Source organism: Onthophagus taurus, chromosome 10 (genome assembly GCF_036711975.1).
Source record: "Onthophagus taurus isolate NC chromosome 10, IU_Otau_3.0, whole genome shotgun sequence".
In the NCBI taxonomy this organism is placed as follows: Eukaryota; Metazoa; Arthropoda; class Insecta; order Coleoptera; family Scarabaeidae; genus Onthophagus; species Onthophagus taurus.
The window spans coordinates 89,850-105,466 of record NC_091975.1 but is presented as its reverse complement, the minus strand read 5'-3'; the positions used below and the strand labels follow the sequence as shown (position 1 = coordinate 105,466).

At 33.7% G+C, this 15,617-nt stretch overlaps 4 protein-coding genes across 4 annotated transcripts; 3 read left to right on the top strand and 1 right to left on the bottom strand.

The window, feature by feature from the left end:
• The first annotated feature begins 538 nt into the window (after positions 1 to 538).
• On the top strand, positions 539 to 7,148 carry LOC111413339 (Upf1 RNA helicase). The gene is made up of 5 exons (XM_023044266.2): positions 539 to 890; positions 987 to 1,412; positions 1,463 to 1,675; positions 1,735 to 2,781; positions 4,753 to 7,148. The coding sequence occupies exons 1-5, from the start codon at positions 714 to 716 to the stop codon at positions 6,214 to 6,216; spliced, it is 3,327 nt and encodes a 1,108-aa protein (XP_022900034.1). The 5' UTR covers positions 539 to 713; the 3' UTR covers positions 6,217 to 7,148.
• Positions 7,149 to 7,646: 498 nt separating this feature from the next.
• Positions 7,647 to 9,174, top strand: LOC111413345 (casein kinase II subunit beta). Its single transcript, XM_023044273.2, has 6 exons — positions 7,647 to 7,729; positions 7,942 to 8,017; positions 8,091 to 8,193; positions 8,250 to 8,441; positions 8,496 to 8,685; positions 8,745 to 9,174. Exons 2-6 carry the CDS (start codon positions 7,946 to 7,948, stop codon positions 8,851 to 8,853), a joined length of 666 nt encoding a protein of 221 aa, XP_022900041.1. The 5' UTR covers positions 7,647 to 7,729; positions 7,942 to 7,945; the 3' UTR covers positions 8,854 to 9,174.
• On the bottom strand, positions 8,899 to 12,818 carry LOC111413340 (nonsense-mediated mRNA decay factor SMG7-like). The gene is made up of 7 exons (XM_023044267.2): positions 12,622 to 12,818; positions 12,065 to 12,565; positions 11,831 to 12,016; positions 10,995 to 11,374; positions 10,610 to 10,940; positions 9,504 to 10,554; positions 8,899 to 9,416 (listed from the first exon to the last, which is right to left on the bottom strand). Exons 1-7 carry the CDS (start codon positions 12,651 to 12,653, stop codon positions 9,189 to 9,191), a joined length of 2,709 nt encoding a protein of 902 aa, XP_022900035.2. The 5' UTR covers positions 12,654 to 12,818; the 3' UTR covers positions 8,899 to 9,188.
• A 15-nt stretch (positions 12,819 to 12,833) lies between these two features.
• Positions 12,834 to 14,025, top strand: LOC111413344 (NUBP iron-sulfur cluster assembly factor, mitochondrial). The gene is made up of 4 exons (XM_023044272.2): positions 12,834 to 12,978; positions 13,030 to 13,204; positions 13,267 to 13,432; positions 13,486 to 14,025. The coding sequence occupies exons 1-4, from the start codon at positions 12,928 to 12,930 to the stop codon at positions 14,018 to 14,020; spliced, it is 927 nt and encodes a 308-aa protein (XP_022900040.1). The 5' UTR covers positions 12,834 to 12,927; the 3' UTR covers positions 14,021 to 14,025.
• The last annotated feature ends 1,592 nt before the right edge of the window (positions 14,026 to 15,617 follow it).

Below are 15,617 nucleotides of genomic sequence, written 5' to 3'. Positions count from 1 at the left end.
AATTTTTAAGGATTTTTTTTTAAATGTTTATTTCAAAATATATATAAAACGAGTTATAAAAAATATTTAATCATAATTAATACATTTTAATCGTATTTTTTATTTAAATTTAAGTTGTGTGGTCAGTTTAAATTAGTGCTAAAAGATGGCGTGTTTTAAAATTGATTATAATAATCTATAAACGAGGATTACATATATATAATAAGTTAGTAACAAATTTAAGAACAATATCTGCTTCTAATAGTAATTTACCAAATTTATCCGATATTTTAGTGTCAATAAGGCAAAGAGAGTAATTTTAAACGGGTGGAGATGACGCTGATTGCCAATATAACAAAAAATAATTTTAAAATTTCATTTTTAAATAAGTTTTAAATAAAAAATGAAATTTTATAATGAAAAAAAATTTAAAACAAGCTAATGATCATTTCATAAGAACTATAAATATTACTATAGTAACTAATCGCTAACTACGATTCATATTTCCCGCCCTTGTCGACGGACAGAAAAATCCAGTGACGTCGAAACAAATGATGATTAATCAAAGAAACATGGCGTTTGCCACAGGTGTAGATGCGAGTTCGAGTTCGCGCTGATTTTTTGGATTGTTTTTTCTGAGTGTTAGAAAGCGACCGGTGAACGACTTGAATTTGGCCTCGTGTGGCCCCATATACAACTATTTCGGTACCGTGAAAAAGATTCGATCGAACACGATGAGTGTCGACGCGTACGGACCATCCGAGACGCTCACGTTTCTAGATACTGAGGAGGCAGACTTAATTGGGGCAGATACCCAGGGTTCCGATTGTGATTTTACCGATTTTACTATTCCCTCGCAAACGCAAGCCTCGCAACTCGAGTATAACGGACCACAAACGTCCGGAATACAGGTAATTGTTTGTCATTTGACGTGCGTGGTTTTGAAAACACGTTGAAATTTTTTTAAAAATAAACTCGTTTATCAATTAAATGTTAATTTTTATTAGGTTAATGGGATATCCAATAAAAGTAATACAATACCTGGTAAATTACCAGCTACTACAAATGCATTGGGTGAGTTGCAATTCGAAGAGGATGATGAAGAGTTTTATAACAGTAAAGAACTCCCGGATTATGCCTGTAAATACTGTGGAATTCACGAACCAAATTGCGTGGTTATGTGTAATTTATGTAAAAAGTGGTTTTGTAATGGACGAGGAAACACTTCTGGAAGTCACATAATCAATCATTTGGTTAGGGCAAAACACAAGGAAGTGACTTTACATAAAGATGGTCCGTTGGGTGAAACTATACTTGAGTGTTATAGCTGTGGTGTTCGAAATGTTTTTGTATTGGGTTTTATTCCGGCGAAAGCTGATTCTGTTGTTGTTTTACTTTGCAGACAGCCTTGCGCAGCACAGAATTCTTTAAAGGTATTGTTATAATTCTGAATTAACAAAAAATTGATTAATTTTTTTATTAGGATATGAATTGGGATCAAGATCAGTGGAAACCTCTCATTTCCGATCGCTGTTTCCTAACATGGTTGGTAAAAATTCCATCCGAACAAGAACAGCTTCGTGCCAGACAAATTACAGCTCAACAAATTAATAAATTGGAAGAACTTTGGAAAGAAAACGTTGATGCAACCTTTCAAGATTTAGAAAAACCCGGGGTTGACGAAGAACCACAACAAGTAAGTTTTACTTTAAATTTCTTTTCTTTTCTTCAATTAAGTAATTTTTGTATGTTAAGGTTTTACTTCGTTACGAAGATGGTTATCAATACCAAAATATTTTCGGGCCACTAGTTAAATTGGAAGCTGATTATGATAAAAGATTAAAAGAGTCTCAAACGCAAGAAAACATTGAGGTTCGTTGGGATGTTGGTTTAAACAAGAAAACGATTGCGTATTTTACGTTAGCTAAAACAGATGGTGACATGAAATTAATGCATGGGGATGAGTTGCGGTTAAGATACGTGGGGGAAATGCATAAACCTTGGTCGGGAGTTGGCCATGTTATAAAAGTTCCAGATAATTATGGTGAAGATATTGGAATTGAATTAAAAAATAGTGCTGGCGCTCCAACTGATTGCAACAGCAATTTTGTCGTTGATTTTATTTGGAAAAGCACAAGTTTTGATCGGATGCAATTAGCTCTACGTAAATTTGCTGTTGATGACTCATCCGTTTCCCCATACATTTACCATAGATTACTGGGGCATGAAGTTGAAGATGTTTTATTTCGTTGCCACCTTCCCAAACATTTTTCAGCTCCAAATCTCCCTGATTTGAACCGATCCCAAGTTTACGCTGTTAAACACGCATTGCAACGCCCGCTTTCATTAATCCAAGGACCACCTGGTACAGGAAAAACGGTCACATCCGCAACGATCGTTTACCAACTCGTTAAACAAAACGGCGGCCCAGTTTTAGTTTGCGCCCCAAGCAACACCGCCGTCGATCAATTAACCGAAAAGATTCATCGTACCAGTTTAAAAGTGGTTAGACTGTGCGCTAAATCCAGGGAAGCCATCGACTCTCCCGTCAGCTTTTTAGCGTTACATAATCAAATCAGAAAAATGGAAACCAACACTGAACTTTTAAAGTTACAACAATTGAAAGATGAAACGGGAGAATTGAGTTCCGTCGATGAGAAGCGTTATAGAATGCTTAAAAAGTCGGCAGAAAAAGAACTTTTAGAAGCTGCCGACGTTATTTGTTGTACTTGTGTTGGTGCAGGAGATCCACGTTTAACCAGATTAAAATTTCATTCTATTTTGATTGATGAAAGTATGCAGGTAATTAACAAATATTAATACAATAAAACCTCGATATAACGAATTAATATAGGGAAGGCACTAAACCTAGGAGACTTACAAAAGACTTGATACTGTTGGCAGAAGATTAAAACTGCTTAGAGAATGTTAGATTCTGCTTGCAGTATACTAGAAATTGCTTATAGAAGACTAAAACTAAAGATATTACCTATAAAAGGTTAGATACTGCTTGTAGTTCAGTAAAAATTGTATGCTAAAGACTATATGGTTGGCAAAATATTAAAACCGCTTACAGAAAACAAATACTGGTTATAGAATGTTAGATTCTGCTTGCAGTATACTAGAAATTGCTTATAGAAGACTAAAACTAAAGATATTACCTATAAAAGGTTAGATACTGCTTGTAGTTCAGTAAAAATTGTATGCAAAAGACTATATGGTTGGCAAAATATTAAAACCGCTTGCAGAAAACAAATACTGCTTATAGAATGTTAGATTCTGCTTGCAGTATACTAGAAATTGCTTATAGAAGACTAAAACTAAAGATATTACCTATAAAAGGTTAGATACTGCTTGTAGTTCAATAAAAATTGTATGCAAAAGACTATATGGTTGGCAAAATATTAAAACCGATTGCAGAAAACAAATACTGGTTATAGAATGTTAGATTCTGCTTGCAGTATACTAGAAATTGCTTATAGAAGACTAAAACTAAAGATATTACCTATAAAAGGTTAGATACTGCTTGTAGTTCAGTAAAAATTGTATGCTAAAGACTATATGGTTGGCAAAATATTAAAACCGCTTGCAGAAAACAAATACTGGTTATAGAATGTTAGATTCTGCTTGCAGTATACTAGAAATTGCTTATAGAAGACTAAAACTAAAGATATTACCTATAAAAGGTTAGATACTGCTTGTAGTTCAGTAAAAATTGTATGCAAAAGACTATATGGTTGACAAAATATTAAAACCGCTTGCAGAAAACAAATACTGGTTATAGAATGTTAGATTCTGCTTGCAGTATACTAGAAATTGCTTATAGAAGACTAAAACTAAAGATATTACCTATAAAAGGTTAGATACTGCTTGTAGTTCAGTAAAAATTGTATGCAAAAGACTATATGGTTGACAAAATATTAAAACCGCTTGCAGAAAACAAATACTGGTTATAGAATGTTAGATTCTGCTTGCAGTATACTAGAAATTGCTTATAGAAGACTAAAACTAAAGATATTACCTATAAAAGGTTAGATACTGCTTGTAGTTCAGTAAAAATTGTATGCAAAAGACTACATGGTTGGCAAAATATTAAAACCGCTTGCAGAAAACAAATACTGGTTATAGAATGTTAGATTCTGCTTGCAGTATACTAGAAATTGCTTGTGGAAGACTAAAACTAAAGATATTACCTATAAAAGGTTAGATACTGCTTGTAGTTCAGTAATAATTGTATGCAAAAGACTATATGGTTGGCAAAATTTTAAAACCGCTGGCAGAAAACAAATACTGGTTATAGAATGTTAGATTCTGCTTGCAGTATACTAGAAATTGCTTGTGGAAGACTAAAAGTAAAGATATTATCATATTATGTATAAAGGGTTAGATAGGTACTGCTTGTAGTTGAGGAAAAAGTGAAGCAAAAAAGTATATGGCAGAATATTAAAACTGTGATTTAAATTTAGGATCCTAAAACAAAGCTATGTAATGCAACTGTTGAAAACTACTTGTTAGTGTCTAAATACTGTAAGCAGAGGACTAATACTGCCTATATAAGGTTAGATACTGATTGCAACTTACTAAATATTGCTTGTAAAAGTCTAAATCCTGTTGGCAGAAAACCAAAACTAATGGCAAAACGCTAAATATGCTTCTGCGTCTTGTTATATCTAAATTTCGTTCTAGCGAAGTCCGTTATATCGAGGTTTTACCATATTTATTTAATAAATTAATATTTATTAGATTCATTTAAATTTTTATATTATTATTTAGGCTACCGAACCTGAATGTATGGTGCCAGTTGTTCTTGGAGTAAAACAACTAATTCTGGTTGGAGATCATTGCCAGTTGGGGCCGGTGGTTATGTGCAAAAAAGCTGCGAGAGCCGGATTATCTCAAAGTTTATTCGAACGCCTCGTCGTTTTGGGAATACGTCCATTTAGACTTGAAGTCCAATACAGGATGCATCCCGAGTTATCCCGGTTCCCTTCAAATTTCTTCTACGAGGGTACCTTACAAAATGGAGTTTGTGCCGACGACAGGAAATTATTAAAAATCGATTTTCCATGGCCGATTCCTGAACGTCCCATGTTCTTCCATGTAACTCAAGGTCAAGAGGAAATTGCCGGATCTGGAACGAGTTATCTAAATCGAACGGAAGCTGCGAATGTTGAAAAAATTGCAACGAGATTTTTGAAATGTGGGGTTAAACCAGAACAAATTGGTGTGATTACACCGTATGAAGGTCAAAGAGCTTATTTGGTACAATACATGCAATATCAAGGGAGTTTACATAGTAAGTTGTACCAAGAAATTGAAATCGCAAGCGTTGATGCGTTTCAAGGAAGAGAAAAAGATATCATTATCATGTCTTGCGTGAGAAGTAACGAACATCAAGGAATTGGGTTCTTAAATGATCCAAGAAGATTAAACGTAGCTTTAACAAGGGCTAAATATGGGATTATTATCGTTGGAAACCCAAAAGTTCTTTCAAAACAACCACTTTGGAATCATTTATTAAGTTTTTATAAAGAACAAAAAGTTTTAGTTGAAGGCCCTCTAACAAATTTAAAAGAAAGTTTGATTCAATTTGCCAAACCAAAGAAATTAATTAATTCGGAGAACCCCGGTTCACATTTTATGACCACCTCAATGTTTGATGCTCGTGAAGCTTTAGTTCCAGGTTCAATTTACGATCGTACAAATACAGCAATAAATGGTGGAGGTCAATATAATTATCCGCGAGGTTCTGTTCCGTTGGATATGTTTAGTAGAACCCATGATCCCATAAGTTATATTTCCCCGGAGCGTGCTCAAGCTGCGATGAATAATCTTCCTGTTCCGGTTGGAATGTTTATGAATATGGCTCATATTCCACCAAGATTTTACAATCAACATCAACAAGCTTTACAAGCAAGACAACAAACGACAACAACAAGAAATCGTAAACCCATTCCAACGCGTCAAAAGAATAAAGCAGCTTTAAGTCAAGAACAAACCCAACCATTTAGTCAATCGCTACAATTGACACAGGGTATGTCACAACCGGGATTATCACAACCTGGTTTTAGTTTATCTCAACCGGGTCTCAGTCAGGCGGAGCTGAGCCAAGACCCATACAGTATGGCCGATTATCAATCGCAAATGGACGGACTGCTGTCGCAAGACTCAACATATCAAGGCGACCGGTCTGGTAACTTTTTCCAGCCGAACGGCCAATTTTCGCAGCCGTATTGAGGGGGCGCGCGGGTCGCAACATCGCGGGAGCGATGCGCCACCGAGCAGCAGCAGCAGAGTGTCGAGTGTCATAAATCGATCGAATCAAAAAATTTGCAAGTGAATGTCATAAGTCGCCGAACGTGAAATTGTCAGTACACAGCAGCAGCAGTAAAAGCAGCAATAAAAAAACAAGCAGCAGAGACGCGCCGAGCGGCTGGCTAAATAACTAAAAAAAAAATAAATTTAAAAAAATAAATAAAAGCACATGGACTCGATCGCGGTCAACGTAAGGGTACCACTGATGAAAGTTGTCGCATTTATCTCTTATTTTCTTAAGGCGACATAAAAGGGGTAATAAAAAAAATAAAAAAATCAACAACACCGTGACTGCGACTGGATGAAAATAACCGAAATGGTTTTTTTTTCAACGAGACGATTGTAACTTTTCACTATTATAATTTTTTTCCCGCGCCTCTCGAGGTTTGCTAATTAACTACTACTCTACAATATGATGTGTAATTCTTTTTCTTTATCATGTATTTTTTTTTTTTTTTTTGATTTTTTTCTTTTTGTCTAATTATATTGGTAATATTGCTGTTGTGGTAACACAAAGAATAAAGTCTAAATGAAAGTTAAAAAAAACCAAGAAATTAAAATAATTCATGAAATTGTATAATTTAAATTTTATTATCTAATTAAAGTAAATAAAAGAATAGTTTTTTTTTTTCATTTTTAATTAAAAATGTCGACAGAAATTTTACCAATATCTCGTTTAGAAATTTAATGTTATGTTTTCGTATTATCGTTAAATAGAAAAGATAAAAATTCATTAGAAATCAAAATTCGTTTAGTTTTTCGTTTATTTGGGGTGCTGTAGTGTTATTAATTAAAAAAAGAAAACAATAATAGAAAGTTCTGTTAATAAAGAAGTTTTATTCAATTGCAAATTATCTACCTCTTTATTCTTAAAAAAATGGTTTAAGTAGATTTAAGAAGACCAAAACTATGACGACAAAATCAAAAATAAATCCAACCCAACTCTAAACCAAAACGTTTTTTTGGCAAGGACGGTGTAGGAGGGCACTTTATAAATATTCTCAGTTCGTTTTAGTTGTTACTGTGAGTGAATATGACGTTCCCATTCACTGATATACTTGGGTATGTATTTTCTAAATAAAATACAATTATTTAATAAAAATTATTAAATAATTAAATCATCTATAATTATTTACACAAGAATCTTTTAAATTTGAATTTTGACATGTTAAAAAGCGCCCTCATTCGGGGATACACAAAAACATCAATATTATATTTGAATTAAGAAAATACTGCAAAATACTTTAATTATTAAGTTTTTTTAATAATTAAAATTAAATAAAAATTAATAAAAAAAGGGTAAATATTAATTAATTTTAAATTAAAGAAAGAATTATTGATAGTGACATTTAATTACAACACCAATAGATGTCGCCAGTATCGGTCCCCTTCGTGTAGATGAAGTAGTAAGCGTGGCTCTTCAGGGTACTAAAAGGTAATTTTCCGACCGTTTACGTTGGTTTCCGGGGGCGCAAAACAACGTGAGGGCGTCGCGACGCGAGTTGGAAAGATAACGGTTCGACAGGCGACGTTCAAAAAGCATTAGCGCCGCGTGAAAACGTCAGCGAACGTCCGAGTTGTACGCGGTCCCTACACCCACCATTACGAAAAATTGTTCTGTTTTGATGTAAATTTGTCGGTTCGTAGGAAAATGAGCAGCTCAGAGGAGGTTTCCTGGATCTCGTGGTTCTGCGGTTTGAGGGGCAATGAATTTTTTTGTGAGGTAACCTACTAATTTTTTGTTACTGGTTTAAACTTGAAACGTGGAGGGAAATTAAAAAAAATTCTTTACTTAGGTTGACGAGGATTACATACAAGATAAATTCAATTTGACCGGATTAAACGAACAAGTTCCCCATTATAGACAAGCTTTGGATATGATATTAGATTTAGAACCAGGTAATAAAAAGATGCAAAATATGTTTTAATGAGTCACATTCATTTTTTAATCTTAGATGATGAATTAGATGATAATCCGAACCAGTCAGACCTGATAGAGCAAGCAGCTGAGATGCTTTATGGTTTAATCCATGCTAGATATATACTTACAAATCGTGGAATTGCCCAAATGATTGAAAAGTACCAATCCGGTGATTTTGGTCATTGTCCAAGGGTTTATTGCGAATCTCAGCCTATGCTACCTTTAGGTAACCTTTTATTTCTACTTAATAATTAATTATTAATTACATTTTTATTATTAGGTTTATCTGATGTACCTGGAGAAGCGATGGTAAAATCATATTGTCCAAAATGCATGGACGTTTACACACCAAAGTCTTCACGTCATCATCATACAGATGGAGCATATTTTGGAACTGGTTTTCCACATATGCTATTTATGGTGCATCCTGAGTATAGACCAAAACGTGCAACAAATCAGTTTGTACCAAGGTAAGCATAAAAACGTTTTCCAAAAATAATTGCACAACAATTTCCTTTTTTTCTTTTAGATTATTTGGATTTAAAATTCACCCGTTAGCATATCAATTACAACAACAGGCAGCGTCCACATTTAAAGCCCCGCTCAGAACGCTAAATTATAACAACGGGAAACGTTAACTTTTATTGCGTTTTGTGTCCCCAAGCCCCGTTTATTAAAAAAAAAACACAAAGCACCCATTTAATTGTTCGATATTGGTGAAATAAAGCGAAAAAATTGGTATTTTAGTTAATTTATGGTTTATTATGTTAATTGTTAGCGGTACGTTGTCAGCATGAATGCAGAATTTCAAAAGATAAATAATTACTACCCTGTTTGAGTGTATAATAATTTTTTTCAATTTAACAATAATTTCGGGAGTTTCTTCAAAAAGGAAACGCGTTTCTAGTGTATTTACAAAATGTTTATTTTCGATTAAATATAGTTAGTAGAAAAGTTGATTTTGTTTTTTCATTTATTTATCTGGTTTTTGATACTTATTTTGTTGCTCCAACAATTGCAGCAAAGAATTATGTGGGGGGCCTGAAAATAACGAAGGATGTTGTGTTGGAGGTCTATTTTGGGAAATATCTTGCGTCCTTAAGTGAGTTAAAGACGTTGGGTTCCAATTTGGATCAAATAAAGAATATCCGGGTGCTGGATTTTGCGATGGTTGTGGTTGAGCATCATTTGGCTTTTGCATCTAAAAATAAAAAGATTTTAATGAAGCACTACAAATTTTTAAAGTATCGATTTTTTTTAATTAAATTATAAAATGTAAAGAACCTACATTATTTGGTGATCCCATGTGTTTAGCTTCGTTTAACATTGCTTGTCGCATTGACATGCCTTGGCCCGGTGGATATCCCATTAATTGGGGGGGATTTCTCCCCCCATTCCAGCCCCCCATAAACATCCCGCTTTGTTGCTGCCCTTGGTGATTAAATTCCATTCGTTTTTGTTGAAAATATGGCGGAACATTACCAAATTGATCCCTTTGTTGAAATTCTTTTGGGGGTTGTTGATTTGACCACCAATTTTGCGGTTGAGGTTGTTGCGGTGGTGGTGGTGGTGGTCCTCGTTCATCATTCGTCCAATTTCTATACCCCGAACCATGCAAATTTTGAAATGGGGGTAAATTCGGGAGCATCATTGGGGGTTGTTGGTAATTCGGTGGTGGTTTCGGGATTGAATAATTTATTTGTGGCGGATTTTGTTGGAGGTTCTGAGAATGATTTGGGGGTTGTTGAATGGGAGGAGGCGGATGGGGGAATTGCAAATTAGGTGGGATTTTACTATCTTTTTGTAGGTTAGAAAAATACATATTTTCGTTTATGTTAACTTTGTTAAAGAAGTCTTGGTGGAGATTGCTTGATAACCCAGGGTGATTTTGATTAAAAGTTTGCGTCCGATACTGATTCGTTGCATTATTGTGTTGATTTTGCACCCCTAAATTTTTATTAATGTGTTTCGGCTTCTCAACTTCTTTTTCTTTCATTTCTTTATCAATCGTCGTCTCCTCGCTAAATTTAACCTGCTTGTTTTCTTCGATCTTTTTAAAAATCGACTGCAAAGCGACGTTTTGTTTAACCCTTTTCAACTTTGCATTATCAACTCGATTTTTCGACGCAGCCTGATTTTGTAATTCACTTTGTTGTTGCTCCCTTTCCTCTCTCGAGCGTTCCAAAGAACCTTGAGGTTTTAAAATACCAGTTCGTTTCTCCCCTTTAATTTTTTTTACCTCTTGAACTTCCAAAACATTCACAGATTTCATTAATTCTAAAAGTTGATCCGTTGGATCCGGTTGAATACACCCAGGTTTAAAATCACCATTTTTAACACTAAAAAATTAAGTAAAATTTAATTAGATTCATAACATAAAAAAAATGAATTCACCAAATAATTAATCGTTGGTTTGATTCGATTTTAGTTAACACAACCCCGAAATTAATTAATCGTTGAACACGAATCAATTTTTGATCCCCTTCCGAAGCTTCCAGCTTAAAATTTAAGCCTTTAAAAGCTTCCGTTAGCGGCAAAAAGCCTTGTAATTCTTTATCTTCGCAAAGAGCCACTTCTTTGCACATCTCATATTTAAAATCTTTTAAATGTTCTTGAACGTCATTTAAAAGCTTGCAAAATCCAGGCCAAATTTGCAATCTACTCGTAAAAACTGATTCATTTAAAACGTTGGGATCTTCTTCAATCCAACAACAAATCAATCTAACTACAAAAAAACAAAATAAACACAAAAACGACGATTTTTAAACTAATTAATTACTTGCAGGCATTGCGTAATAATCTAATAAAGTGTCGTCATTCTTCAATGTATAAATGGGTAGTAAAAATGCGCTTAAAGATCCAGCGATTAAATCCAAAATTAATTCACGAACTTTGATTTCATCTCCGGTTAATTCATTATTTTTTAAATTAACCCCCACGATTTTCCATAACGCATACATATTAATCACCGTCATTTTAATTAATTTATCCGCTGAAAAACTTTGGGTCGCTACCAAAGCGGTCAAAGTTGCGTTTATGCTTTTAACCCCGACTTCGGCTTGTTTCAAATCAATTGCGCTGTTTAATAATCCGTGAGTGTGTAAAAAGGTTCTTAATAATTTGTTAGCAGACATTTTCGTTTGGATTTCAACGAGAGGCCTACAAATAAAAATAATTAAAACGAATTCATTAAATAGTATATTATTATACGAGCATATTATGAGGGCTATTATTCACTAAGGTTATTACACTTTGTCCACGACTACTTTTGAAATTGATTCCATAAATTTATTTTTTTAAATACATTTTTGAATAAAGTTTAAACGTCAATGTGACACAAATTCAATATTACCAACTGCACAACAATTTGTCAAAATGAAACGTCAATTTTACGAAACGTCATGTTTTTTTTTTACGAAAATTAATTTATGCTTAAATCATCCGAAAAAAGAAATTTGTTTACGTTTTTTTAATGTCAAATCTTTAGAAAGTCCTAAAAAATTCAATGAAATTGCCTTTTTTTTTTAAATTTGTCGTTTGAAATAATTATTATTAATATGTCATAAGGTGTATGTATATTATAAGGTAGTTGTGGACAAAATATCTAAATCATACTCATCCTTATCCATCGCTGATGATAAAGTTGTTGATAAATTCGTTGCAGATACTGGAAAAGGATTTTTAACAGCGATTGCTCTAACATAATGAAAAACCGTTGATAAACGATCTGATTGGCTTGCTTCTAACAAAGCTAATTGATTATAAGGTTGTCCACTCGTCGGAGACACAACAATGGCCTGCCTTAAAAAACAACATTTACTTTATTAAATTTAAAATCATCCTTCTTACTTATAAAAACTCTCCGCTTGATATCTTTGATTCCTATATCTTGCAATATCACCTAAATGCACTAAACAATACTGACAAATATAAAGACAAGAAGATGATTGCGGTACAATAACCTGTTCGCAGTTATTATTAGATTTTAATTGTCCGTAAACAACCCCATTTCGTCTAAACGGTAAATCAAGATCGAAGGTGGTACACAATTCATGTAATAAAGTCAAGTAAAATCCAGAGGCGGCTTCTAAACACCATGATAACAAAGCTTGCGAATCTTGTCGTTTTGGATTTTTCTTATCTTTAGCCATTTCTTGTAAGGTTGAAATGTGGTTTTTAAAGCCCAACGTCCACAGTTCCTGCTCAACTTTTTTATCGAGGGCGTATTCCAAGTCTAGGACTAAAACTTGGTGATAAATCGTTTGAAGTTGTTGTTGATTCGTCCATATTTCAGAGTCATTTAATAAATCGCCCGATTTGCTTAATTTGGCTTTTAAAACATCTGCTTGCCTTAATCAATAAATTAATCAATTTTAATCATTTTAAATAAATTACCATAAACTTACTTTAAAACTTGCATCGCAGCCTTACAACCCATTTCTTTTATAGGTTAGGTGAGGTTATGTTAAATAATTTTTATTATCAATAATTTATTATTGACTTTTTATCAATAAATTTTATCATCACACCATTCCCAAGTCATGTATCAAGTATAAAAGTAAAAAATTGTAATTTTAAGGAAATTATTCACTATTTTACACTTTGCTTTTTTTAGGTTTGACAGATGTCACAGATTTATAATTTTAAGGTTAGGTCTTAAAAACCAATAAATATCATCTTAAACACAATTAAATTAACATATAGGTGATAATATGGTTATTCTAACTCGTTATATAAATATATTAAAGAAGTTTAATCCAAAAGTAACCCGTCTTGTCGTTTTAATATAACATAACCTCACATAATTTTTCCAGGATACTTTCAGACCTTTTTCAACCAAAATAAAACCGCGAAATGACGAGGAGATAGCTAAGAAACGTGCTGAGGTGATGTCAAAAGGTTTACCAAAGCAAAAACCGATTCCAGGTGTTAAAAATATAATTGTGGTGTCTTCAGGGAAAGGAGGTGTTGGAAAAAGTACAACATCGGGTATTTGAAAATGAAATTTTATTAAAAAGATTTTGTAATTTATCCTAAAACTCCTGTTTTAGTTAATTTAGCTGTTGGTATAAAAGCACAAAATCCACAAAAACAAGTTGGTTTATTAGATGCCGATGTTTTTGGTCCAACAATACCATTAATGATGAATTTACATGATACTCCCTTATTAAACGATCATAATTTAATGGAACCTTTAGAAAATTATGGTGTAAAATGGTTTCAAAAAAGTTGTTAAATGATATATTCTTTCTTAATTTTTATTTTTTTAGTATGTCTATGGGTTTCTTAATTTCCGAAGGCGCCCCTGTAGTTTGGAGAGGTCTAATGGTAATGCAAGCACTCCAAAAATTAATGCGTCAAGTAGCTTGGGGCCAAATCGATTATTTAATAGTTGATACTCCCCCGGGTACGGGTGACACCCATTTATCTCTAGCTCAAAATTTACCAATAACAGGAGCTTTACTTGTTACAACACCCCAAACAGCCGCTGTAGAAGTAACAAAGCGCGGTGCGGTTATGTACGAGAAATTAAAAGTTCCAGTTGTTGGAATAGTAGAAAATATGAGCTCGGTCAAGTGTCCGGCGTGTTTAAACGATGTTCAACTTTTCGGAAATGCTTCACAACAATTTTCGGAATCGATGGGAATCGATTTAGTGGCTAGAGTACCTTTGGAAAAGGAAATTTCTAGTGGTTCAGATAATGGAGTTCCTATTGTTATTGGAAAACCAAAATGTGGGGTAAGTTTGGAATATTTTAAGTTGGGGGATGTTATAATAAGGTTTTGTGATAATAAAAGTACTTAAATTTTTTTGAGTATATTTTTTATTGATCAGATATACGTCGGTAGTTTTTCTGATATTACCAAAGAAAACTCGATGGTATAAGTAATATTTGTAAACAAAAGTTACCTAACATTCCTTCACAGTGTAATTGACATTGCAAAAGAAAACTTCATGGTATAATTGGCATTACTAAAGGAAATTTCATTATTATTTATGCGGGACTGGGAGGGGAGCGGCCCCTCTTCTCACCACGACCTATAACATTTATTATAACTTTAGCCGTCCAAAAGTTAAGGACAAATGTAGGTCCTTAATGAACCTTAATATTGCTCCATGGTCTTTATTCCTTTATGTCGGAAAATTTTGTCTTAGGCGGCCACTGGTAAGGGAATTACACGGTACGTCGTCGTTTTTTTTAGGGGCGCATGGCCTGTCAGGAAACCTGAGAACGTCGCACATACATAGATTTTACAGATTTAAGCGGCCAAAAGTCAATTTTTAAAAAACAGTATATCATTAAATTAACAATTACTTGAGTTAGTACACACTTCTAGGAATAATATGACACCCCTCCCACCCCTCATCGATGCGCGATAGTTAATTGTCAGGTAGTCGGAATTCGATAGTTACTTAACGTGTACTTATCTGTTCTCGGCGTTTGCAAACTTGCAACTTTTCTAAAGTGCATCATTATTTTCATTCAGATTGTTTTTAAGTGACAATGATGGATTGCGATAATTCAGGTAAGGAACAATATTTTTCGATACTTATTTACGTAATTTTAATATTCCTTTATAAATTTTTTAACTGTCAAAAATGACACTGTTAAATATTATTTTTTTGTATTAATTAATTTTCAAAAGGTCTTTTAAAGTACTTCAGTGTTCGTCCTTGTACTAATTTATTTCGTACTCCACATTTAACATATTAAGCTATATATTGACAAAAAATTTAGCCGCGGAAAGCCGCGCTTTTTCAATTTAAGAGCAGTTTAAACTATTGAATCGAAAGAAAGCAAAATGTCATATTTGTGCTTTTTGATATTAAATCAACTTTATTTTTGTATTAGGTCAGTTTAGTGCCTCGGGTACTAAAATGGTGACTCGAAAATATTTGTTTAATCAAATACAAGCGCAAAATTTACCAACTTTAAGTGAAAAACTCGATTTTTATGAAAATCATCTTATACTTCGTTATGGAGAAACTGAAGACGGTAAAAAGTGTTTGAAGCAAAGATTTTCTTATGTAAAATCACAAATCAAACAAAGATGGTTGAAAGCCAACAAACACGAACGTGTTTTTCTTAAAAACAACCAATCTTGGTTAGAGGGAGCGTTCGAAATCCCAGTAAAATCGCCTTCCCCACAAGGTCGACCTCCCAAACCTTTTGGAGAGTTAAGTGAGCGAAGCAAGCGAAGGAAAACTGAAAAAGTTCGCGCCTCTTTAGACGACGAAGTCATTGTGCACGCTGCACAATCGGTTTTGCAAACTAGTGGACACAGAGATGCCTCGAAAGTTCTAAAAGATATCACAAACTCTCCAACACGAGCTAGTAAATATAGAAGAGCCTACTCTAAAGTGAATGACGAGATACTTCCGCTAACACCTCTGCAAGCAC